Source organism: Rhinoraja longicauda, chromosome 6, assembly GCF_053455715.1.
Source record: "Rhinoraja longicauda isolate Sanriku21f chromosome 6, sRhiLon1.1, whole genome shotgun sequence".
Classification (NCBI taxonomy): Eukaryota; Metazoa; Chordata; class Chondrichthyes; order Rajiformes; family Arhynchobatidae; genus Rhinoraja; species Rhinoraja longicauda.
Window position 1 is genome coordinate 45,487,628 of NC_135958.1, and position 26,213 is coordinate 45,513,840.

Sequence of the window (26,213 nt, forward strand, 5' to 3'; positions counted from 1 at the left end):
CAGATGGGCAGGCCATGTCGTCAGAATGCCCGAGAGTCGACTGCCAAAACAGCTTCTGTATGGAGAACTGTGTCAGGGCAAGCACTCAGTAGGAGGACAGAAGAAACGGTTTAAGGACTGCCTCAAAGTGTCCCTCAAAGACTTGGACATCAACCTCAGCACTTGGGAGTCTCTTGCTCTGGACCGTCCAACCTGGCATAGCAAGCTCACCACAGGAGCCTGTGCAGCATAGAACAGACGCACTGCAGAGGCCCAGAGGAAACGCACCGCGCGCAAGGCCTGGGCTACCTCCACTTCCACTGCAGCAGCCATCCACTTGTACCCTACGTGTGGGCGTGCCTTCCAGGCCCGGATTGGCCTCATCAGTCACTTCCGGACCCACAGTCACCAATCCACCAACTGAAAGTGAAGTCATGGTCATTTTCGAACCCGAAGGACAAACAACAACAATGTCACATCACCGCTCCGTGCCCCACATGACCTCACCCAGCCAGCAGCCACGTGCTCCCGCCCCACCAATGGTGGCCGCCCGGGCCGGGAGGTGGGTTGCTATGCAACCTCCGTTAGGCGACGCCCGGGCCTCCGGACTTACAACGTCCGGAGCTAAAACATCGGAAACTTAGAGTGTCAGCACCTAAACTGTCGGGACCTACAACATCGGGACATACACGTCGGGACCTACAGCGTCCGGGCCTACAGCACCCCCGGACCTACAGCATCCACCCGGCCTACAGCTTCCCCCGGGCCTACAGCTTCCGGGCCTACAGCGCCTCCCGGCCCTACAGCGCCCCCCGGACCTACAGCGCCCCCCGGGCCTACAGCATCCCCCGGGCCTACAGCGTCCGGGCCTACAGCGCCTCCCGGCCCTACAGCACCCCCGGGCCTACAACATCCCCCGGGCCTACAGCGTCCAGGCCTACAGCGCCTCCCGGCCCTACAGCGCCCCCCGGCCCTACAGCGCCCCCCGGGCCTACAGCATCCGGGCCTACAGTGCCTCCCGGCCCTACAGCGTCCGGGCCTACAGCACCCCCCGGCCCTACAGCACCCCCGGACCTACAGCACCCCCCGGCCCTACAGCACCACCGGACCTACAGCATCCCCCGGGCCTACAGCATCCGGGCCTACAGCGCCCCCCGGGCATAATTAGGACAAGGTAGGTCCCATACGGGACAAACTAATTTAGCCCAAAATACGGGATGTCCCGGCTAATACGGGACAGTTGGCAACCCTAAGGTGGCTGCTGATGTTTCCTTCTGCACAACAGGAAATTGCCACCAGAAATTGACCAGCCTGGGGGACAAGAACATTTGGATTGGAGTTGACATGCTGCCTTCAAACACAGCCAGCACAAAACCCCCATAATTCTGAGAGCAGTTATCACACGGGCACCTATGTCACACGCATTCAAACACAAATATGCAGATTCATGAATACAGTCCTCTCCGTTCTCTAAACACATGCTCATACTGATACATACTCTCACACACATGCACAAACCCACAAAGAGGTGGAGGCTGAGGGCATCACCAAGCATCAACTCAGATTCTGGGAGGCACCAGTTTGAACAACCGAGTTAGAGGAGTTCATTGCAGATAAAGGGTCTTGTTTGTGCAGGAGCTGGAATTAGATTAGAGGCCCCTCAAGTCTACACTGTCATTCAATCTTGACAGATCTATCTTTCCCTCTCAACCCCATTCTGCTCCCTTCTCCCCATAACCCCTGACACCCTTACCAATCAAGAATCTGTCAGTCTCCACCGTAAAAGTATCTGTTGGCCTCCACAGCCGTCTGTGGCAATGAATCCCACTGATTCATCACCTTCCGGCTGATGCAGGTCATTGGGCACCTATTTACACTAATCCCATTCTTAATTTCCCAACATTCATATAAACCCCTAGATTCTACCATTCACATAAACAACATCCACGAGCAACTAACAGCGGCGAATTAACCTATCAAGTCTTTGGAATGTGGGAGGAAAGCGGAGAATCTGGGGAAAATTCACACGGTCACAGGGAGAATTTGGGAACTCTGGGCAGACATCATCCAAAATCAGCATTGATACCAGGGGACTTGCACTGTGAAGCAGCGGCTCTACTAGCTGCACCACTGCATGCCTGTGCCACTGCGCCACTGCGCCACTGCACCACTTGCCACTGCGCCACTGCACCACTGGCCACTGTGCCAGTGCACCACTGGACTTAACAGTGCCCGGTGCGGCCGCGGGACGTTTCAGCGCTCGGTGCAGCTCGGCCGCGGGGCCTTCCATCCCCTTGCGGGTCAGTCGCCTCGGTAGGGGTCGAGCTCTCTGTCCGTGGGCATGGGAGAAGAGAGGGGAGGTTTTGTTGCCTTCCATCACAGTGAGGGGGTGTTTGGAGTCACTGTGATGGATGTTTGTGTTGGGGTTGTGTATCTTGTGTTCTTTTTTTTGTGTTCTGTGACTGCTGGAAATGTAATTTTGTTCGGTATCTCGGTATCGAATGACAATAATAATAATAATAATAATAATAATAATGCATTACATTTATATAGCGCTTTTCATATACTCAAAGACGCTTTACAGGGATTTAGAGAACATAGGGAAGTGAATAAATAGATAAATAAGTAAACGAACAGAGAAAGGAGACAGAAGGTGAGGTGACCTTCAGTGGTTGAAGGCAGTACTGAACAGGTGAGACTTCAGTGATGTTTTGAATGTGGTGAGTGTGGAGGAGTCTCTGACGGTTTGGGGTACTGAGTTCCATAGGGTGGGAGCAGCGATGGAGAAAGCCCTGTCCCCCCTGGATCTGAGTTTGGTCCGGATGTGGGGGGATAGGAGATTGGCAGCAGCAGAGCGGAGGGTGCAGGTGGGAGTGTGCCTGTGGAGGAGGTCGGTCAGGTAGGATGGGGCCAGATTATGGAGGGCTTTGTAGGTCATGAGGAGGATTTTGTACTGGATTCTCTGGGGGATGGGGAGCCAGTGGAGTTTGTAAAGGACGGGGGTGATATGGTCACGGATCAGGGTGTGGGTGAGTAGACGGGCAGCGGAGTTTTGAATGTATTGAAGTTTACTGATGATTTTTGAGGGTGCGCCATAGAGGAGGCTGTTGCAGTAGTCCAGACGGGAGGTGATGAAGGCGTGGATGAGGGTTTCTGCAGCTGTGGAGGAGAGGCATGGACGGAGACGGGCAATGTTTTTGAGGTGGAAGAAGGCTGTCTTTGTGATGTGTTTGATGTGTTTGTCGAAGGAGAGGGTTTGATCAAAGATGATTCCAAGATTCCGGATGTGAGAGGAGGTGGATACTGGGAGACCATCAATATTGAGGATGAAGTTTTGGGTGGATTTGGTGAGCGTTTTTGGACCAATGATGATGATTTCAGATTTGTTGCAGTTGAGTTTGAGGAAATTTGATTGAAGCCAAGATTTTATTTCAGTGATGCAGTTTGTCAGTGTAGAGTGTGTGGTGGGGGAGATTGACTTGGTGGAGATGAGGAGCTGGATATCATCGGCGAAGCAGCGGAAGTTGAGACCATGACGGTGGATTAATTGACCAAGGGGGAACAGGTAAGATTTGTATTAAAGCTCTGTATTCCTGTATTCCTGATACAATAGCTGCTGGAACAATAATAATAATAATAATAATAATAATATTCATTTATTGTCATTGCAACGAGTACAACGAAATTAAAAAACAGCCAATCCTGACGGTGCGTACAAACATATATGCAATAAATGCAAAAACAAATAAATACATAAATACAATTAAATTAAGTACAAGATTTTTTAACGGTGTTGCCTAGTGCACAGGTAGTGTTCAGTTCTCGTATGGCCCTGGGGTAAAAACTGTTCTTAAGTCTGTTTGTTCGGGATTTGATTGACCTGAAACGTCGACCAGAGGGCAGATGAACAAACAGACGGTGGCCGGGGTGGGATGGATCTTTTATTATTTTGCCTGCTCTACTGAGGCAGCGCAGGCTGAACAGGTGCTCCAGGGAGGGCAGTGAGCAGCCGATGATTTTCTGGGCCGTCGTGATGACCCTCTGAAGGGCCTTCCTGTCCTTTTCTGAGCAGCTGGCATACCATGTGGTTATACAGTATGCCAGCACACTCTCGATGGAGCAGCGATAGAAGGACAACATGAGCTTCTCCTGCAGGTTGGTTTTCCTGAGGATCCTCAGGAAGTGGAGTCTCTGCTGTGCCTTCTTTACTGTGGTGATGGTGTTGGTAGACCAGGTGAGATCCTCTGCGATGTGCGTACCCAGGAACCTGAAAGCTGGTACCCTTTCCACGCAGACCCCATTGATGTAGAGTGGGTCGTAATCTCCACTGGTTTTTCTAAAGTCAATTATAAGTTCCTTTGTTTTGGAGGAGTTCAGGACCAGATTGTTCACTGAACACCATGCTGCCAGCCTTTGGATTTCATCCCTATAGGCTGTCTCATCTCCTTCTGAGATAAGTCCAACCACAGTCGTGTCATCCGCGAACTTGATGATGGTGTTGGTGGGATGGGTGGGGGCGCAGTCGTGAGTGTAGAGGGAGTAAAGGATGGGGCTCAACACACAGCCCTGTGGTGAGCCGGTGCTCAGTGTAATGGTGGAGGAGAGGTGAGGGCCTATTTTGACTGTCTGGGGGCGGTTGGTCAGGAAGTCCTTGATCCATTTGCAGATGGTTAGGGAAAATCCAAGGTCGGAAAGTTTGGTGACCAGTCTGCTCGGGATGACCGTGTTAAGCTACTGTAGATACAATAGCTGTTGGAACAAGCTACTGTAAATACAATAGCTGCTGGAACAAGCTACTGTAGATACAATAGCTGTTGGAACAAGCTACTGTAGATACAATAGCTGCTGGAACAAGCTACTGTAGATACAATAGCTGCTGGAGGAAGATACTGTAGACATAGAGGACAACTAAAATGTTCATTCATCATTGTCCAAAGCAGAGATCTGCTTGATGCAAGAGCAGGGACAGTGCAGACCACACACTACCCTGCCTAGTGAGTGAGTCTAATGCAGAGCACCATGCAGAACCATTACAGACAGACCCAAGGCAATGTGGTAATAAATTAACACTATCCTATACCCAATAGGGACATTCTTTTAACATTTACCAAGCCAATTAACCTACATACCTGTACGTCTTTGGAGTGTGGGAGGAAACCGAAGATCTCGGAGAAAACCCACGCAGGTCACAGAGAGAACGTACATAGAAACATAGAAACATAGAAAATAGGTGCAGGAGTAGGCCATTTGGCCCTTCGAGTCTGCACCGCCATTCAATATGATCATGGCTGATCATCCAACTCAGTATCCCGTACCTGCCTTCTCTCCATACCCCCTGATCCCTTTAGCCACAAGGGCCACATCTAACTCCCTCTTAAATATAGCCAATGAACTGGCCTCAACTACCTTCTGTGGCAGAGAATTCCACAGAGTCAAAACTGTGTGAAAAAAAACTTTCTCATCTCGGTCCTAAAAGACTTCCCCCTTATCCTTAAACTGTGACCCCTTATTCTGGACTTCCCCAACATCGGGAACAATCTTCCTGCATCTAGCCTGTCCAACCCCTTAAGAATTTTGTAAGTTTCTATAAGATCCCCCCTCACTCTTCTATATTCCAGCGAGTACAAGCCGAGTCTATCCAGTCTTTCTTCATATGAAAGTCCTGCCATCCCAGGAATCAATCTGGTGAACCTTCTCTGTACTCCCTCTATGGCAAGAATGTCTTTCCTCAGATTAGGAGACCAAAACTGTACGCAATACTCCAGGTGTGGTCTCACCAATGCCATGTACAACTGCAGCAGAACCTCCCTGCTCCTATACTCAAATCCCCTCGCTATGAATGCCAACATACCATTCGCTTTCTTCACTGCCTGCTGCACCTGCATGCCTACTTTCAATGACTGGTGTACCACGACACCCAGGTCTTGTTGCATCTCCCCTTCTCCTAATCGGCCACCATTCAGGTAATAGTCTGCTTTCCTGTTCTTGCCACCAAAGTGGATAACCTCACATTTATCCACATTATACTGCATCTGCCATGCCTTTGCCCACTCACCTAACCTATCCAAGTCACGTTGCAGCCTCCTAGCATCCTCTTCACAGCTAACACTGCCCCCCAGCTTCGTGTCATCCGCAAACTTGGAGATGTTGCATTCAATTCCCTTGTCCAAATCATTAATATATATTGTAAATAGCTGGGGTCCCAGCACTGAGCCTTGCGGTACCCCACTAGTCACTGCCTGCCATTCTGAAAAGGACCCGTTTATTCCTACTCTTTGCTTCCTGTCTGCCAGCCAGTTCTCTATCCACATCAATACTGAACCCACAATACCGTGTGCTTTAAGTTTGCATACTATCTCTTATGTGGGACCTTGTCGAAAGCCTTCTGGAAGTCCAGATATAACACATCCACTGGTTCTCCCTTATCCACTCTACTCGTTACATCCACGAAAAATTCTATAAGATTCGTCAGACATGATTTACCTTTCATAAATCCATGCTGACTTTGTCCAATGATTTCACCACTTTCCAAATGTGTTGCTATCCCATCTTTAATAACTGACTCTAGCATTTTCCCCACTACCGATGTTAGACTATCTGGTCTATAATTCCCCGTTTTCTCTCTCCCTCCCTTTTTGAAAAGTGGGGTTACATTAGCTACCCTCCAGTCCTCCGGAACTACTCCAGAATCTAAAGAGTTTTGAAAAATTATCACTAATGCATCCACTATTTCTGGGGCTACCTCCTTAAGCACTCTGGGATGCAGCCTAGCTGGCCCTGGGGATTTATCGGCCTTTAATCCATTCAATTTACCTGACACCACTTCCCGACTAACCTGGATTTCACTCAGTTCCTCCATCTCTTTTGACCCCCGGTCCCCTGCTATTTCCGGCAGATTATTTATGTCTTCCTTAGTGAAGACAGAACCAAAGTAGTTATTCAATTGGTCTGCCATGTCCTTGTTCCCCATGATCAATTCACCTGTTTCTGACTGCAAGGGACCTACATTTGTTGTAACTAATCTTTTTCTCTTCACATATCTATAAAAGCTTTTGCAGTCAGTTTTTATGTTCCCTGCCAGTTTTCTTTCATAATCTATTTTCCCTTTCCTAATTAAGCCCTTTGTCCTCCTCTGCTGGACTCCGAATTTCTCCCAGTCCTCTGGTAGGCTGCATTTTCTTGCTAATTTGTACGCTTCATCTTTTGTTTTGATACTATCCCTAATCTCCCTTGTTAGCCACGGATGCACTACCTTCCCTGATTTATTCTTTTGCCAATCTGGGATGAACAATTGTTGTAGTTCATCCATGCGGTCTTTAAATGCCTTCCATTGCATATCCACCGTCAACCCTTTAAGAATCAATTGCCAGTCTATCTTGGCCAATTCACGTCTCATGCCCTCAAAGTTACCTTTCCTTAAGTTCAGAACCGTTGTTTCTGAATTAACTAAGTCACTCTCCATCCTAATGAAGAACTCAACCATATTATGGTCACTCTTGCCCAAGGGGCCACGCACATCAAGACTGCTAACTAACCCTTCCTCATTACTTAATACCCAATCTCGAATAGCCTGCTCTCTCATTGGTTCCTCTACATGTTGGCTTAGAAAACTATCTCGTATACATTCCAAGAAATCCTCTTCCTCAGCACCTCTGCCAATTTGATTCACCCAATCTATATGTAGATTGAAGTCACCCATTATAACTGTTTTACCTTTGTTGCACGCATTTCTAATTTCCTGTTTGATGCCATCCCCAACTCTACTACTACTGTTAGGTGGCCTGTACACAAATCCCACTAGCGTTTTCTGCCCCTTAGTGTTTCGCAGCTCTACCCATATCGATTCCACATCCTCCAAGCTAATGTCCTTCCTTTCTATTGCGTTAATCTCCTCTCTAACCAGTAACGCTACCCCACCTCCTTTTCCTTTCTGTCTATCCCTCCTGAATATTGAATATCCCTGGATGTTGAGCTCCCAGCCTTGGTCACCCTGGAGCCATGTCTCCGTAATCCCAACAATATCATATTCATTAATAACTATCTGCACATTCAACTCATCCACCTTATTTCGAATGCTCCTTGCATTGAGACACAAAGCCTCCAGGCTTGTTTTTACAACACTCTTACCCCTTATACAATTATGTTGAAAAGTGGCCCTTTTTGATTTTTGCCCTGGATTTGTCAGCCTACCACTTTTACTTTTCACCTTGCTACCTGTTGCTTCTACCCTCATTTTACACCCCTCTGTCTCTCTGCTCATGCTCCCATCCCCCTGCCACATTAGTTTAAATCCTCCCCGACAGCACTAGCAAACACTCCCCCAAGGACATTGGTTCCATTCCAGCTCAGGTGCAGACCATCCTGTTTGTACTGGTCCCACCTCTCCCAGAACTGGTTCCAATGTCCTAGAAATTTGAATCCCTCCCCCTTGCACCATTTTTCAAGCCACGTATTCATCTGAAATATCCTCCTATTTCTACTCTGACTAGCACGTGGCACTGGTAGTAATGCAGAGATTATTACCTTTGAGGTCCTACTTTTAAGTTTATCTCCTAGCTCCCTAAATTCACCTTGTAGGCCCTCATCCCGTCTTTTACCTATATCGTTGGTGCCAACGTGCACCACGACAACTGGCTGTTCACCCTCCCCCTCCAGAATGTTCTGCAGCCGCTCAGAGACATCCCTGGCCCTTGCACCAGGGAGGCAACATACCATCCTGGAGTCTCGTTTGTACAGATCATCTGTACAAACTCAGTACAGACAGCATCCCCAGTCGGGATCGAACACGGGTCTCCGGCGCTGGATTCACTGTAAGGCAGGAACTCTACCGCTGCGTTACCATGGCGGCTGGTTGCCTAAAACTTTAGTTCATCATCTCCCTCCTCTTTGATCTCTTTGTGGCCTTCTGCACTGTTACAAGAAGACCCAAAGCAGCATTTCAGGAAGCAGCTTTTCATCTTCTGTCAGGGCAGGCTGCAGTCTTCCTGGCACAATAATGAATGCTTTAACTTTAGATATGTCATCTTGCTTGCTGTCCAGAGAGGTATCATTCCTGTGCTCCCACCCTTTGTGTCTCTACAAATATAGTCTGGTTACTGAGTGTTTAGCGGTTTGTCAGAAGCACATCAGTAACAAATTGCACAGCTGCAGGAACTCATTCTTATCACATCCACCATCTGCACTCCATCAGAGACATGTCCTTGGTTTCAACCACATTTTGCTGTGACCTCAACTACTTTATTTCTCTCGTTCTCAAGTCCAATGAAGGGTCCCCCATCTGAGCCGTTAATTATTTTTCTTTCCTCAGATGCTTCCTGACTTAGAAACATGGAAACATAGAAAAAATAGCTCCATTCGGCCCTTCGAGACCATTCAATATGATTATGGCTGATCATCTAAAATTAGTAGCCCGTTCCTGCTTTTTCCCATATCCCTTGATTCCATTAGCCCTACGAGTAGGCCTTCCCAGTATGTACACCCTACTCAGGCAGTGCAGGCTGCGGTGGCTGGGCCATGTCCACCTTATGGCTGTATTCCAAAAGACATCCTCTATGAAGAGCTGACATCTGGGAGGAGAACCATCGGCCGCTCCCAGCTACGTTACAAGGATGTCTGCAAGAGAGATTTGAAGGCGCTCGACATCGATGTGGAGTCCTGGGAGAGCCTTGCAGCTGACCGTACGAGGTGGAGAGGTATCCTGAACCAACATCTCAAAACGGGGAAGAGAAACTGATGAAGGCAGCGGCAGACAAGCGGGCACGCAGAAAGGAGCGCAGCAACTTCAACAAACCAGAGACCACACACAAATGTGACCTTTGCCACAGAGACTGTCACTCCCGCATTGGTCTCTTCAGCCACAAGCGACGCTGCTCTAGCCAAGGTGTGGAGCAAGCAGCCAACTAGGATGCATCACCCATGGTCAGCCATGACCGAGGGGGCCTACATGAAGAGTTAAATCTAACTCTCTCTTGAAAACATCCAGTGAATTCGCCTCTACTGCCTTCTGTGGCAGAAAATTCCACAGATTCACAACTCTCTGGGTAAATCTTTTTTTCCCCATTTCATTCCTAAATGGCCAACCCTTTATTCTTAAACTGTGACCCCTGGTTCTGAACTCCCCCAACATCGGGAACATTTTTTCTGCATCTAGCCTGTCCAATCCTTTAAGAATTTTATCCGTTTCTATAAGATCCCGTCTCATCCTACTAAATTCCAGTGAATACAAGCCCAGTCAACCCATTCATCAGATGTCAGTCCCGCCATCTCGGGAATTAACCTAGTGAACCTACGCTGCACTCCCTCAATAGCAATAATGACCTTTCTCAAATTAGACCAAAATTGCACACAATACTCCAGGTGCAGTCTCACCAGGGCCCTGTACAACTGCAACAGGACCTCCTTGCTCCTAAACTCAAATCCTCTCGCAATGAAGGCCAACATGCCATTAGCTTTCTTCACTGCCTGCTGTACCGGCATGCTTACTTTCAGTGACTGATGTACAAGCACACCCAGGTCTCGTTGCACCTCCCCTTTTCCTAACCTTGCTTATATTTTCAGCATTTTTCATATTTTGTTTTTTCTTATCCTACTCATACAAATCTGGCCTGCTGGACAGGTCCCACCACCTTGTCATTGGCCACTCATAGCATAGCTCAAGAAGCATATTGTGCTAGTAACTACCACGATTGGGCCATTTTGACTAACCCTATCAAAGACACTGCCTTTCTACCACACATCCCTTCCCCACCTTTCTCTGACTGAAGACTATTTTGCACCTCTCTTCCTCAGTTCTGCTGACCCAAATGGTTGGCGCGGTGGCGCAGCGGTAGAGTTGCTGTCTTACAGCGCTTGCAGCGCCAGAGACCCGGGTTCTATCCCGACTACGGGTGCTGTCTGTACGGAGTTTGTACGTTCTCCCCGTGACCGCGTGGGATTTCTCTGAGATCTTTGGTTTCCTCCCACACTCCAAAGACATACAGGATTGTAGGTTAATTGGCTTGGTGTATGTGTAAATCAGAATCAGAATCAGAATCAGAATAACCTTTATTGTCATCCAAAAAAAACAAGTCTTTTTGACGAGATTTCGTCACCCACTGTCCAACAATAAGAGCAATAAAATAAGCAATTACACACACAATCACAAACCAACAAAAAACAAAAAGAAACATCCATCACAGTGAGTCTCCTCCAGTCACCTCCTCACTGTGGTGGAAGGCCAGAATGTCTTTTCTCTTGCCCTGACGTCTTCTCCCGCGGTCAGGCGGTTGGAGTTGCCAGGCCGCGCTAGACGGTGAAAGGTCCACAGCGGGCCGACCCAAGCCCCGCGATTCGGGACGGGCGAAGACATTGCCGCTGCACATCAGGGCTCCCGACATTGAAGCCCCCGCCGGGTAAAGAAAAATCCCGCGGCCTATTTCAGGTCGCGCCTGACGGTGAAAGGTCCGCAGCGAGCCGACCCAAGCCTGTCCCTAATGTACTGTAGGTAGGATAGTGTTAATGTGTGGGGATCGCTGGTCGGTGCCGTCCCAGTGAGCCAAAGGGCCTGTTTATCTCTAAAACTAAAACTAAAACTAAAAGGTTAACTGTTCCACGGATGCTGCCTGACCTGCCGGGCTTTCCAACATTTTCTCTCTTCATGTTAATTGTGCGAGTTGCCCTCGAACACTCACAGCTGGGGATGTACATCGGCCTGCTCGGCTCGGCCCTGGGACTTTCCATCGCCCGGTGGGGGCTTCAAAAGTCGGGAGCCTCGATCGCCTCGTGGCACCACGGGAGAGGAATGAGGAGGAGATAAGACTTTTCTTTGCCTTCCATCACAGTGAGGGTGTGCCTGGAGCAATCACTGTGATGGCTGTTTGTGTTAAAAATTGTAATTGTGTGTCTTGTGTTCTTTATTGTCTACTGCCGGACCCTGACGTGAGAGGACGCTGGCGCTATTTGTTCGCCGCTTCTCCATCAGGACAGTTTGTCTGTTTGTTTTTATGTCTTGACTGTTTTTGTAAAGCGTCTTTGAGCATTTGGAAAAGCGCTATAAAAAATAAATGTTTATTATTATTATTATTATTAATATGTATGAAGCATTATGAAGCCATGCTTGTCCATGAGTGGCCTAACACTTGTTCATGGTGGGGCAGCACATGCTTGCAAACGTGTAGCCCCACTTACCCTTAGTTTCAAGTGACAACCTGGGAAGTGATAATATGTGAGGGGTTTCTGCTCTCCCAAGGTATCGACTGGCATTTATAGAATTAGAAGGCATTCGCTTTAGCTCCACAGTCTTACACAAACCTTGACTTGTCTAATGCACAAAATAATCAACTTTGGCTTGTGTTGCTTTCCAGCTGAATCTCGAGTGTAACTCGATAAGTAACCATGGTGTGAAGTGAACATATATATCTTTTGTCTTTCAGTGTTCCCACTATTGTTTGTCATACCTTGGACAATATCAAAGATTATCTATGAGAATGAATGGTAAGACAAATAATTAATAGCTAGATTATGTTAATATTTTAAGCCCTTGAAAGAGACTTGAGCTTTCCTGGACAGTATTCAAGTCAACGTTTCACTTGAGCTCTCCTTCACCTCATGTGATTTTCTCCTTTGCTGCCTCTATTTCTTCATAAATATTATTCTCATTTGAAATCCCATGTTATCCTCAAGTCAAGGTTTACTACAGTGTTTAGTCCTGTTCCAGCTAACATTTATTTGAAGTCCACAGATATATCCAAGTAGAAATGATTTGTGTCACAACAGTTCCCTCATCCCACAACAGTTCCCTCATCCCACAACAGTTCCCTCATCCCACAACAGTTCCCTCATCCCACAACAGTTCCCTCATCCCACAACAGTTCCCTCATCCCACAACAGTTCCCTCATCCCACAACAGTTCCCTCATCCCACTTCCTCATTGTATCGGGACCATTATTTTCATTATTTTCACAGTCCATCATCCTCCTCCTGGAATGAGTGGATGTGGAGAGGATGTTTCCACTAGTGGGAGAGTCTAAGTCCAGAGGCCACAGCCTCAGAATAAAAGGACGTTCCCTTAGGAAGATGAGGAGGGATTTCTTTAGTCAGAGGGTGGTGAATCTGTGGAATTCATTGCCACAGGTGAGTGGCAGAATCAGAGGAGCTGATGAAAATGTGAGAAGATTAGGACAGTGGAGCAGTACGGCAGACAGTGGAGCAGTACGGCAGACAGTGGGGCAGTACGGCAGACAGTGGAGCAGTACGGCAGACAGTGGAGCAGTACGGCAGACAGTGGAGCAGTACGGCAGACAGTGGAGCAGTACGGCAGACAGTGGAGCAGTACGGCAGACAGTGGAGCAGTACGGCAGACAGTGGAGCCACATGGCAGACAGTGGAGCAGTACGGCAGACAGTGGAGCAGTACGGCAGACAGTGGAGCAGTACGGCAGACAGTGGAGCAGTACGGCAGACAGTGGAGCCGCAAGGCAGACAGTGGAGCCACATGGCAGACAGTGGAGCAGTACGGCAGACAGTGGAGCAGCACGGCAGACGGTGGAGCAGCACGGCAGACAGTGGAGCAGTACGGCAGACGGTGGAGCAGTACGGCAGACAGTGGAGCAGTACGGCAGACGGTGGAGCAGTACGGCAGACAGTGGAGCAGTACGGCAGACGGTGGAGCAGTACGGCAGACAGTGGAGCAGTACGGCAGACAGTGGAGCAGTACGGCAGACGGTGGAGCAGTACGGCAGACAGTGGAGCAGTACGGCAGACGGTGGTTCAACACGGCAGACGGTGGAGCCGCATAGCAGACAGTGGAGCCACATGGCAGACAGTGGAGCCACATGGCTGACGGTGGAGCAGTACGCAGACGGTGGAGCAGTATGGCAGACGGCGGTGCAGTACGGCAGACAGTGGAGCCGCATGGCAGACAGTGGAGCAGTACGGCAGACAGTGGAGCAGTACGGCAGACAGTGGAGCAGTACGGCAGACGGTGGAGCCGCATGGCAGACAGTGGAGCCGCATGGCAGACAGTGGAGCAGTACGGCAGACGGTGGTTCAACACGGCAGACGGTGGAGCCGCATGGCAGACAGTGGAGCCACATGGCTGACAGTGGAGCAGTACGGCAGACGGTGGAGCCGCATAGCAGACAGTGGAGCCACATGGCTGACAGTGGAGCAGTACGGCAGACGGTGGAGCAGCACGGCAGACGGCGGTGCAGTACGGCAGACAGTGGAGCAGTACGGCAGACAGTGGAGCAGTACGGCAGACGGTGGAGCAGCACGGCAGACGGTGGTTCAACACGGCAGATGGTGGAGCCGCATAGCAGACAGTGGAGCCACATGGCTGACAGTGGAGCAGTACGCAGACGGTGGAGCAGTATGGCAGACGGCGGTGCAGTACGCAGACTGTAGAGCTGCATGGCAGACAGTGGAGCCGCAAGGCAGACGGTGGTTTAGCACGGCGGAGGGTGAAGCCGCACGGTAGACCGTAGAGCCGCATGGCAGACGGTGGTGCAGTACGCAGCCGGTGGAGCGTCGGCTATCCCCGGCAGCACGCCTGCCTCGCCCACCACGGACCGGGGAAACCCGCCATGAAGGGGGAAGCTGCCACACCCTGTCCCTGTTTGACCCCGAGGACTGGAGAACTGGAGAGGGGAGAGGAGGGAGTCGGCTGTGGTGGGTCGGTAAGAGGAACCGCGCCCTCAAGGCCGACTGCAGCGAGCGCCCCCGGGCACTAAGGCTGAATGACGGCCATGGCACAAGAGGGATGACGGATCGCTGGCCGGTCTGGGTCGGGGTGGCGGCTGGAAGCCCTACAGCAGCCTGGTCCTCAACTGGATTAGGCGTCGCTCCAGGAGACCGAGCGCAAGGATCTGACACAGCCACAGCACGGAGCGGTGAGGCAGTGATGGAGGACGCCTACAACTTCACTTGGCCAGGCCAACCCTGCAATGCCGCCAGGACCATGTGCCTTGATGGCCTTTAGCGCAACTTGCACTCTGAATATGGTGCTAGAACCTGGAGACTCGTGTATATAGTCTCAGCGGATTATTTCTATACATTTTTTACTTAATCTGGGATTGTGTTTATGTATTGTGATAATGTACAAATGTGATAATGTATGCAAAAACGATTTTCACTGTACCTCACTACATGTGATAATGAAGAGACATTCAACCATTGATCCATGAAGCAAGATAGGATTAGTGTAAATGGGTGCATCATTGTTAGAGTGAACTCTACGAGGGATGGGGTTTGTTTCAGTGCTATACACTGTATACCTTTGACTCTCGACTGCCTGACTAGCTGTGTACCTCTCATATCTTCTGTTTTTTACTTCAGACTTTCAACATCTGCCATTATTCAAATTTCACACGGTGTTTTCAGCCATGTGCAATGATATGCAGCAGAGACCTTCCAAACTTTGACAATAAGATTTTGATCACAGAGTCTCACACAATAACAAATAAAGAAACTTATGTTCCACACAATAAAGATCAAATGAACTTGGCTGGGAGCTGGCATTCATGGTTGACAATATAAACAGAAAACTCCACATAGAGTCTAGGAGTCATAGAGTAATACAGTGTGGAAACATGCCATTCAACCCAACGTTCCCACACCAGCCAATAATGGCCCAGCTACACTCGTCCCACCTGCCCGCGTTTGATCCATATCCATCCAAACCTGTCCTATCTGTCTAACGCTTCCTTAAACGTTGGGATAGTCCCAGCTTCAACTACCTCCTCTGGCAGCTTGTTCCATACACCCATCACCCTTTGTGTGAAAAAGTTTCCCCTCAGATTCCTATTAAATCTTTTCCCCTTCACCTTAAACCTTTGTCCTCTGGTTCTCAATGTCCCTACTCTGGGCAAGAGACTCCGTGCATCTACCCAATCTATTCCTCTCATGATTTTATACACTGAGCAAAAGGGATCACAACATAAAAAATAATGACCCATTTCACAATCAGTGATTAAATGAAGTAAATAGAATAATTTAACAGTAGTAATGCAATGATGTTTTTTTTCCAAAATTTAGATGTAACTAGACCAAGTGTACCCATTGGGCCCATTCCTCGTAGAGGGGGGACAGGGAAGGGGAGAGGGTGTGACTGAGTGAGCCCTGGACCCAAAACCTCTCCTGTATTGGTGTAGCACCCTCAACCCCCCCCCCCCCATTCAATCCCCTGTATCCCCCCACTGACCAACTCCATCCCCCCTACCCATCCCCACTTGCCCCTCCCATGGCCCCACCCCCACTTGCCCTTCCCCCAATTGCCCCTCCCCTACCTACTCCCCCCAGCCCTGCCTCCATCCCCATTTCCCCCTCCCCACCCCTACTACCCCCCTCCTCCTCACCCCCACTCTATGAAGTAAGCAGGGTTTTAACGTGGAAATTGTTTTTAAAAAATGGAAATTGTTCTCCCCACTCACACGCCCCATCCTCTCTACAACAGCGGAGGCGCGGTCCCGTTGGTGCTCCCGGCTCGGCCCATCGATCCTACCGGTGCGTGCACTGGTGTACGGGCGGGGAGTGACCCCCGGGTCGTGGCTCGCGCCTTGAGCAGTGTTAGTCGTGAGCTGCACGATTGTGTCGTGCTGCACCATGAGGGGAAGGCAGAAGCAAGGCATGCTGGGACGGGCGGCGGTCCTCTGGGGGGGCGGGGAGAGAGCGCTATCCTTGAAGACGTGCGTATCCCATTGCGACGTCACACGCTGAATACTGGCGGGGGAGGGGGAGCGCGAGCTGATCTCTCACAGGCGCACGGGTGAAGACCTTCAAGAAATGGGTTGGAAAGGAAATTTTTAAACTTTTAAATCTCTCTAGCTTTAAAAATGTAGCTTCAATTTGAATGAGAGTTGTTACATAATATGGCCAGGATAATGGTGAGTAACGTAGGCCAAACATTGTGGCGCTATGGTGTACCGTTTTGGCTGTGCGAACCACAAAAGTTATGGTGGACACATACACACAAACACACATACACACCGACAAACACATAGTTTTAGTAATATAAAGATAGAAGATTGTTAAAAATGCTGACGATATTTTTATGCATTAGGTGCTGGGTTAGAAATCGCAACATGGGCATATGGTGGATCATTCGGGGACCAGTGATATTTGCAATTATAGTAAGTATGGCAGCTTGTTGACATATTTGTAATTAAAACATTTTGGAAATGGGTCAATAGTCGTTGATCATGAAGTATCATATTGTGGTGGATGGACTAACCTCATGTGTCCACGGTCACTGCCACTTCACCACTCCTGCTACTAATCTGTATCTTTTAGTTCTGTTGTTGGAGAGAAGGAATGGGTGACGTTTCGGGTCAGACTTCAGTCTGAAGAAAGGTGTTGACCCGAAACGTCACCCATTCCTTCTGTCCAGAGATGCTGCCTGTCCCGCTGAGTTACTCCAGCAATTTTGTGTCAATCTTTGGTGTACACCAGCATCTGCCGTACCTTCCTACACACTGATGCTCTACAATCCATTTAAATGGGCCAAATGTAACAGTCACCTGTTGCTAACTTAGTGTAATTACATGCTACTCATTTGTGACTGGGTCTGATGTGAATAATATTACCCAACCACTAGTACATGGATTATGAGGCACAGGAGAGAACTGTTGACTTTCTTGGACATGCAGTTTGCATAGCTGTTGCCTTGCCTTGATTGCATTCACCTCCTCTTGTGAGTTTCCACTGAAGCCAATGGATCCAAATATTCAGAGGTGAATAGAACAGAGGGCTGATTGTCATGCATATCTGAGGAAGGATGTGCTGGCGCTGGAGAGGGTCCAGAGGAGGTTTACGAGAATTATCTGAGGAATGAGTGGGTTAACATATGATGAGCGTTTGACGGCACTGGGCCTGTACTCGCTGGAGCTTAGAAGGATGAGGAGGAACTTCATTGAAATTTACTGAATAGTGAAAGCCTTAGATAGAGTGGATGTGGAAAGGATGTTTCCACTAGTGGGAGAGTCTAGGACCAGAGGTTAGAGCCTCAGAATTAAATGACGTTCATTTGGGACGGAGATTAGGATGAATCTCTTTAGTCAGAGGGTGGTGAATTTGTGGAATTCATTGCCACTGAAGGCCGTGGAGGCCAAGTAATTGGATATTTTAAGGCGTAAGGGGTTATGGGAAGAATGGGGTTGAGAGGGAAATATAGATCAACCATGATTAATCGTAAGAGTAGACTGGATCGGTCGAATGACCTAATTCTGCTCCTATCACTTATGAACTTATGAACTTGAATGTAGAGCACTCATGATCAAGGATGAATTGCTCCCTCCCACACCCCGTATTTCCACAGTAACAGGTTTCATTCTCCTGATAAATTCTAGGTGAATGTTTTAAATTATTAATTATGTTCTCTTAATGGAGTACCTGGAATTTTGGAAAACATCAAGAAATGCTCCATGTAATTTTATCAAATAAGATGTATCTGATTCAGGTACTGAGACAAAAAATTAGCTGAAGAGTAATTTCTATTGAGTAACTGATAGGAGGTAGAGAGGAAAAGGGATGGTGTGAGAAAATTAGAAAGCCCGTGACCCCGATAGCTAAGTGCAGAAGGAACGAAGGACATCCTCAGCAGAACTCTGGATCAGCTCAAGTTTGCCTCCATTAATAGATGGGCATTAGAATTAGAGATACTCGAGATGGCAGCATGGTGGCGCAACGGTAGAGTTGCTGCCTTACAGCGCTTTCAGTGCCAGAGGCCCGGGTTCAATCCCGACTACTGGTGCTGTCCGTATGGAGTTTGTCCGTTCTCCCCTTGACCGCATGGGTTTTCTCTGAGATCCTCCCACACTCCAAAAGGTTTGTAGTTTAATCGGCTCAGTATAAATATAAATTGTTCCTAGTGTGTGTAGGATAGTGTTAGTGTGTGGGGATCGCTGGCCGGTGCGGACTCAGTGGGCAGAAGGGCCTGTTTCCTTGCTGTATCTCTAAACTAAACTAAACACTGGAATTGAGGGGGTATGGGGAGAAGGCAGGAACAGGGTACTGATTGAGAATGATCAGCCATGATCACATTGAATGGCGGGGCTGGCTCGAAGGGCCGAATGGCCTACTCCTGCACCTATTGTCTATTGTCTATTGTCTATTGTCTATTAACAAATGTAATAAAAATCAACATATTTCCGCTAGGCTGCAGAGAGACACAAGAAGCTGGGCTAACCTAACGGGTCAGACAGCATCTCTGGAGAAAAAGAATAGGTGACATTTCAGATCGAGACCCTTCTTCAGACTAGGCTGCCTTGGTTTAAGAGGGATTAGCAGTGTTCAAGGCAAACGCTGTGGCTTTGAGCACCAGGCATAACCCTCCGGATAATGAAAAGTGATCCTGGTCCATGCCTGCTTTCAAGTAAGATATTGCATTTGGTTGACAATGCTTCAGATGAACATGAATATTCCATTTCACTTCTCAAGTAGCAGCAAATTTCCTCTGTACCTTGACCAACGTGCCTCAACATTCCTCAACATTCCTCCTTCAAACAACTTCAGCAAAAGAAGAAGCAGTCTGTCATCCGTCTTATTTTTGAATAGTTACCTCATTTCTATACATCCTGTTTAAAATTTAACTGTAAGCAATAATTGCATTTTGATTTTTCTTCCTTTTTATTCTTTCTGGCAGATGAATTTCTATATATTCATCAAAATCTTGAAAACATTGCTTTCCAAACTGAAAGCCCAACAAAGGCGATTTAACGACTACAAATACAGGTACGTGATTTATTCCGAACCAAATGATTTTGAATGGTCTGCTGCATTTACAATGAAAATATGAGATACTCGCATTGACACTAAGAGCCAGCTGGCCTCAATGGACACAACTTCACTGAACGTTTAAAGTCCTTTTTCCCTCCTTTAAAATGTTTGGTGGCTTGACGTGAAATCTTGGAAGAGGTCAAGTTTACAGAGATTGATAACAGAGTCAGCCTCGACAATACAGAAATATTCAAAGGGATTTAACAAAGGCAAACAAATGGTTTGCTGTTACCATTTTGGCGTTGTGGTTTTGGTGGCAGCACAATTGACAGCCAAACTCTATGTCCTTAAAGCAGTGGCTGTATCTCATAGTTCGCCTGGGCAGCTTACAACCCAGTGGCATGAATATTGATTTCTCCAACTTCAGGTAACCCTTGCTTTCCGTTTCTCTCCGTCCATCCCCCACCCTCCTTCTCCGACTAGTTTCACTATCCTCCTGATAACTTCACTGACATTTGCTTGATTGTCCGCCTCATTGTCATCGTCCCCTCAGCTCACAATGAACCATTCTACATTTCCTTAATCATCGTCTGTTTTGATCTGTTGTTTTCACATTTCCCTTCTATATCTCTTGTCTCCCCTTCCCCTGACTCAGTCTGAAGACTGAAGTCCCGAAACGTCACCCAATCCTTCCCTCCAGAGATGCTGCCTGTCCCACTGAGTTACTCCAGCATTTTGTGTCTATCTTCTATGTACTTTACCTTGCCCCACAATAAGAGGATGCATTGTGGCCTTTCCTTACCTCAGGATTTAGCTAATCCTCAGTTTATTTCAGCCTAGGTCAATGGAACTAAGTGGGAAACCAAATTGCAATCAATAGTTTTAAAAATGATGGCAGTGCAAGCAGTGTTACTGTACTCTACCACCTTGCATTACAGAAGGGTCTCGACCCGAAACGTCACCCATTCCTTCTCTCCCGAGATGCTGCCTGACCTGCTGAGTTACTCCAGCATTTTGTGAATAAATACCTTCAATTTGTACCAGCATCTGCAGTTATTTTTTGATATTAACTAGAGGGATATTGGTCAGGCTTTCCTGATTCTAACAAGATCCAATGAGCTGCAAATAATTGAAAGTTACGTAAGGAATCAAGCTTGGCTATGATATTCCTCATCAGTCAGTTGCCGGCTTAACTTCACTATCTTGCTCTCATCGGCCACCTTGAGGCATAGTTTTAACAGCCAAATGACATCTGTGGAATTGAATCCAGCAAGAAGTGTAATACATAGATAGGGTGAACAGTCAGAACCTTTTTCCCAGGGTGGAGATGTCCAATACTTGAGGGCATAACTATAAAATGAGAAAGGGAGAGTTTAATGGAAATGTGCAGGGCCAATTTTTAACACAGAGAATCGTGGGGGCCTGGAATGCATCTCTGAGGGTGATAGTGGACGCAGATACAATCGTGGCATTTTAAAGGCTTTTAGATAAAAGCATGGAAGTGCAGGAATAGAGAGATATGGATCATATAGAGGCAGGTGAGGCAGGCAGTTAGACCTGGCATCATGTTGGCAACAAACATTGTGGGCTGAAGGGCTCATTCCTTTGCTGCACTGTTCTATGTTCAAAGCTAATACCTTCAACAGGATGGTTGGGGAATGGAGGTAAATTAAATGCTGATGATGACAAATAAATTATCTTCTCTTCTCAGAGGGTAAGGGATGATTTGTTTCCACTCTTGTTTGGGGGTTTTGAGATAGTTGAATGGTTCTGAGCGGGATCTAAATACTCTGCTACAAGTGTTTTAACGGTACTTGTTAACGGTACAGTATCAGGTGGGCTGTTCCAGCATGCTCCTTCTATAGTCTGTGAATGGCCTCTAGGTTTTCCTATTGTTCAGGAACCTTTCAGCTGCCCCTTTTCCATTTTGAACATAGTGGGTCAGCAATTCCTATGAGTCAGTAAGGATGTTACATTTTTCAAGAAGGCTTTGAGAACATTTTTGAATGGGTTAACCTCATAAATTCATAAATTCATGTGATCGGAGCAGAATCAGGCCATCAGGTCATGTCTACTCTGCTATTCAATCATGGCTGATCTATCTCTCCCTCCTAACCCCATTCTCCCCATAACTTCTGACACCCATACTAATCAAGAATCCATCTATCTCTGCCTTAAAAATATTCATTGACGGCCTCCACAGCCTTCTGCGGCAATGAATTTCACAGATTCACCACCCCCACGTCACCATCTCACTGTAATCTCTCACCAGCCAACATCTCCAGCAACACAGTCCGACGAGTGGAACTTAAGAAACAGGAGAACTTTGCCACTGACTTTCCTGCAGGAGAGGGGGTGTGAGCAGTGGTGCAGGAAATAGAGGAGATGCTGCCAAGGGCTGTATCATTGGTGAGGGAATACTGGTCATCCCATTCCATCCTACAGGATCACAGTTACCACCAGCTTCAACAAGATTCCTCCACCAGCCACATCTTCCTCTGTCCTCTCATTTCAGCACTTCATGGGTCCATTAGTTTCAGAGCTTCTGTCTGTTCTTCCATCCCCACCAACCATATTCCTTCTTACGGCATTTTATCATGACTACAGGAGATGGCCTTTTTACAGATCCTGCTGTTGTTTTACATCTTCCCTTCACACCATCCAAGGATTCAAACAATCTCTCCAGGTTAAGCAACGATCCATTAATACTTCCTCCAAACTACTTCACAATGTGGTCGCTTCCCCATGGAGGACACCAAATGCCACTTTGGGTGGCGTTGATTGGATGACCACTTTGCATGCGCTCAACATGGACAGACTAACACCTGACACTATTACACCCAATGTGCCGCGTTTAGATCACAATTCCAACTAGTAAAGAAGAAACAATAACGCCCTTGACAATTCAGGATATCTCAGAGAGCTTTACAGCCAAAGACAAAATGGTGAAGCTGAGAGAAGGTTCCAATGTAAAGAATATGGACAGCATGTCTCTGCACCACAAATTCCACCCATAACAATGAAATGAAGGAACATATCAGTTGTTTCAGGTTTGTTTGCGCTACATATTGCCCCAGAGACAAAGCAAACTCCCCTGCTTTCCATCAAAGTGATTACTGTGCACCCTTGTACACCGATGGGTGCAGTTTAAAGTTCATGTGATACAAACAATGGAGAATTCCACCAGATAGACACAAAAAGCTGGAGAGAAGGAATGGGTGACTTTTCGGGTTGAGACCCTTGTGTCTATCTTTGGTTTAAACTAGCACCAGTTCCTTCCTACATTTATAATTCCACCAGTACTGTTATCGCAGGTTAAGTACAGATTAAGTTAAGGTAGAGAGCATCAAGATTGGTTGTATCATGGCCCTGTTCACCAACTCGAACACCTAGGAACACTAGAGGTTATAAAATGTGACGGACTCCACCCGATCCATCATGGGTATTGAGCTTCCCCCACCGAAAGACCCATACAATCCTGCCCACACTCTCATTTCACTCACCCCATTGGAAGACAATATATGAGTCTGAAAACTGTGACCACCAGGTTCAAGAATAGCTTCTTCCTGACTAACATCAAGCTCTTGAACATTAACGACACTAACTGATGAACTGTGAACTATCTTGGGTTGAACGAAGGACTTCAGGCTTTATTTTGTACCAACATTGGGATTATTAAATGATTGATTCTTTCGTTTATTATATAATGGCTGTGCTGGCTTTGAAGAAGGTCCAGAGGGATAGGAGAGTATGGCCAAGTGTAATAGGGATCGATGTGAAGGGTGAGATGAGTAAGGAATTTAAAGTATTGTATATGAATGCGCGAAGTATAAGAAGTAAAGTAGATGAGCTTGAGGCTCAGGTTGGTAGATATGACATTGTGGGGATTACAGAGACATGGCTGCAGGAGGATCGGGCCTGGGAACTTAATATTCTGGGTTATACATCCTATAGAAAGGACATGCAGGTGGGCAGAGGAGGTGGGGTAGCTCTGTTGGTGAGGGATGAAATTTAGTCCCTTGTGAGGGGTGAGATAGGGACTGATGAGGTCGAGTCACTGGATAGAGATGAGGAATTGTAAAGGTAATGCCACTGTGGTAGACTGGGAAAATCAGGTTGGTTCTGGACCCCAAGAAAGAGAGTTTGTAGAGTGCGTCCAAGATGGATTATTAGAGCAGCTTGTAATGGAGCCTACCTGAGAAAGGGCAATTCTGGATTTAGTGTTGTCCAATGAACCAGATTTGATAAGAGAACTTGAGGTAAAGGAATCGCTTGGAGGTAGTGATCATAATATGATTAGTTTTAATCTGCAATTTGAGAGGGAGAAGGTTAAATCAGAAGTGTCAATGTTGCAGTTGAACAAAGGGGACTATGAAGGCATGAGAGAGGAGCTGGCCTAGGTCGACTGGAAAGGGATCCTCGCATGATTGATGGTGGAACAGCAATGGCAGAAATTTCTGGGCATAATCCGGAAGACACAGGATCATTTCCTTCCAAAGCGGAAGAAAGATTCTAAGGGGAGTAGGAAGCAACCGTGGCTGACAAGGGAAGTTAGGGATGGAATGAAACTAAAAGAAAAAATGTATAACAAAGAGTAACAGGAAGCCAGAGGATTGGGAAACTTTCATAGGACAACAGAAGGTAACAAAACAGGCAATAGGGCTGAAAAGATGAAGTACGAGGGGAAGCTGGCCAAGAATATAAAGAAGAACAGTAAAAGCTTCTTTAGATATGTTAAGATAAAAAGATTAGCAAAGACAAATGTGGGTCCATTGAAGGCAGAAACGGGTGAAATTATTATGGGTAACAAGGAAATGGCAGAAGATTTGAACAGGTACTTCAGATCTGTCTTTACTAAGGAAGACACAAACAATCTCCCAGATGTACTAGAGGACAGAGAATCTAGGGGGATAGAGGAACTGAAAGAAATTTGCATTAGGCAAGAAATTGTATTGGGTAGACTGATGGGACTGAAGGTTGATAAATCCCCAGGGCCTGATGGTCTGTATCCCAGGGTACTCAAGGAGGTGGCTCAAGAAATAGTGGACGCATTGGTGATCATTTTCCAATGTTCAATAGATTCAGGATCAGTTCCTGTGGATTGGAGGATAGCTAATGTTATCCCATTTTTCAAGAAAGGAGCGAGAGAGAAAACGGGGAATTACAGACCAGTTAGCCTGACATCGGTGGTGGGAAAGATGCTGGAGTCAATTATTAAAGAGGTAATAACGGTGCATTTGGATAGCAGTAAAAGGATAAGTTCAAGTCAGCATGAATTTATGAAAGGGAAGTCATGCTTGACTAATCTTCTGGAATTTTTTGAGGATGTGAAAAGTAAAATTGATGAAGGGGAGCCAGTGGATGTAGTGTATCTAGACTTTCAGAAAGCCTTTGATAAGGTCCCACACGGGAGATTGGTGAGCCAAATTAGAGCACATGGTATTGGGGGTAGAGTGTTGACATGGATAGAGAATTGGTTGGCAGACAGGAAGCAAAGAGTAGGAGTAAACGGGTCCTTTTCAGAATGGCAGGCAGTGGCGAGTGGAGTGCCTCAAGGCTCGGTGTTGGGGCCGCAACTATTTACCATATATATTAATGATTTGGATGAAGGAATTAGAAGTAAGTAACACTAGCAAGTTTGCAGATGACACAAAGCTGGGTGGCAGTGTGAACTGCGAAGAGGATGTTAGGAGATTAGGAGGTGACCTGGACAGGTTGAGTGAGTGGGCAGATGCGTGGCAGATGCAGTATAATGTAGATAAATGTGAGGTTATCCACTTTGGCGGCAAAAACAAGGAGGCAGATTATTATCTCAATGGTGTCAGGTTAGGTAAGGGGGAAGTACAGCGAGACCTGGGTGTCCTTGTACACCGGTCACTGAAAGTTGGCGTGCAGGTACAGCAGGCGGTGAAGAAAACTAATGGCATGTTGGCCTTCATAACGAGAGGATTTCAGTATCAGAGTAAAGAGGTTCTCCTGCAGTTGTATAGGGCCCTGGTAAGACCACATCTGGAGTATTGTGTACAATTTTGGTCTCCTAATTTGAGGAAGGACATCCTTGTAATTGAGGCAGTGCAGCGTAGGTTCATGAGATTGATCCCTGGGACGGTGGGACTGTCTTATGAGGAAAGATTGAAAAGACTAGGCTTGTATTCACTGGAGTTTAGAAGGATGAGATCTTATAGAGACATATAAAAATTATAAAAGGACTAGACAAGCTAGATGCAGGAAAAATGTTCCAGAACCAGGGGCCACAGTCTAAGAATAAAGGAGAGGCCATTTAAAACTGAGGTAAGAAGGAAATTTTTCACACAGAGTTGTGAATTGCTGGAATTCTCTGCCACAGAGGGCAGAGGAGGCCAAATCGCTGGAAGAATTTAAGAGAGAGTTAGATAGAGCTCTGGGGGCGAGTGGAATCAAGGGATATGGGGAGAAGCCGGGCACAGGTTACTGATTGTGGATGATCAGCCATGATCACAATGAATGGGAGTGCTGGCTCGAAGGGCCGAATGGCCTCCTGCACCTATTTTCTATGTTTTCTATGTT

At 47.3% G+C, this 26,213-nt stretch overlaps 1 protein-coding gene across 1 annotated transcript in view; it reads left to right on the forward strand.

Annotated features, from left to right (window-relative positions):
- glp2r (glucagon-like peptide 2 receptor) overlaps positions 1-26,213 on the forward strand; it is an 86,812-nt gene that overhangs the window by 38,501 nt on the left and 22,098 nt on the right. Inside the window, exons 8-10 of the mRNA XM_078401568.1 lie at positions 12,390-12,450; positions 17,014-17,083; positions 19,594-19,682. Coding sequence (XP_078257694.1) covers positions 12,390-12,450; positions 17,014-17,083; positions 19,594-19,682 — 220 coding nt within the window. The remainder of the gene's footprint in view (positions 1-12,389; positions 12,451-17,013; positions 17,084-19,593; positions 19,683-26,213) is intronic.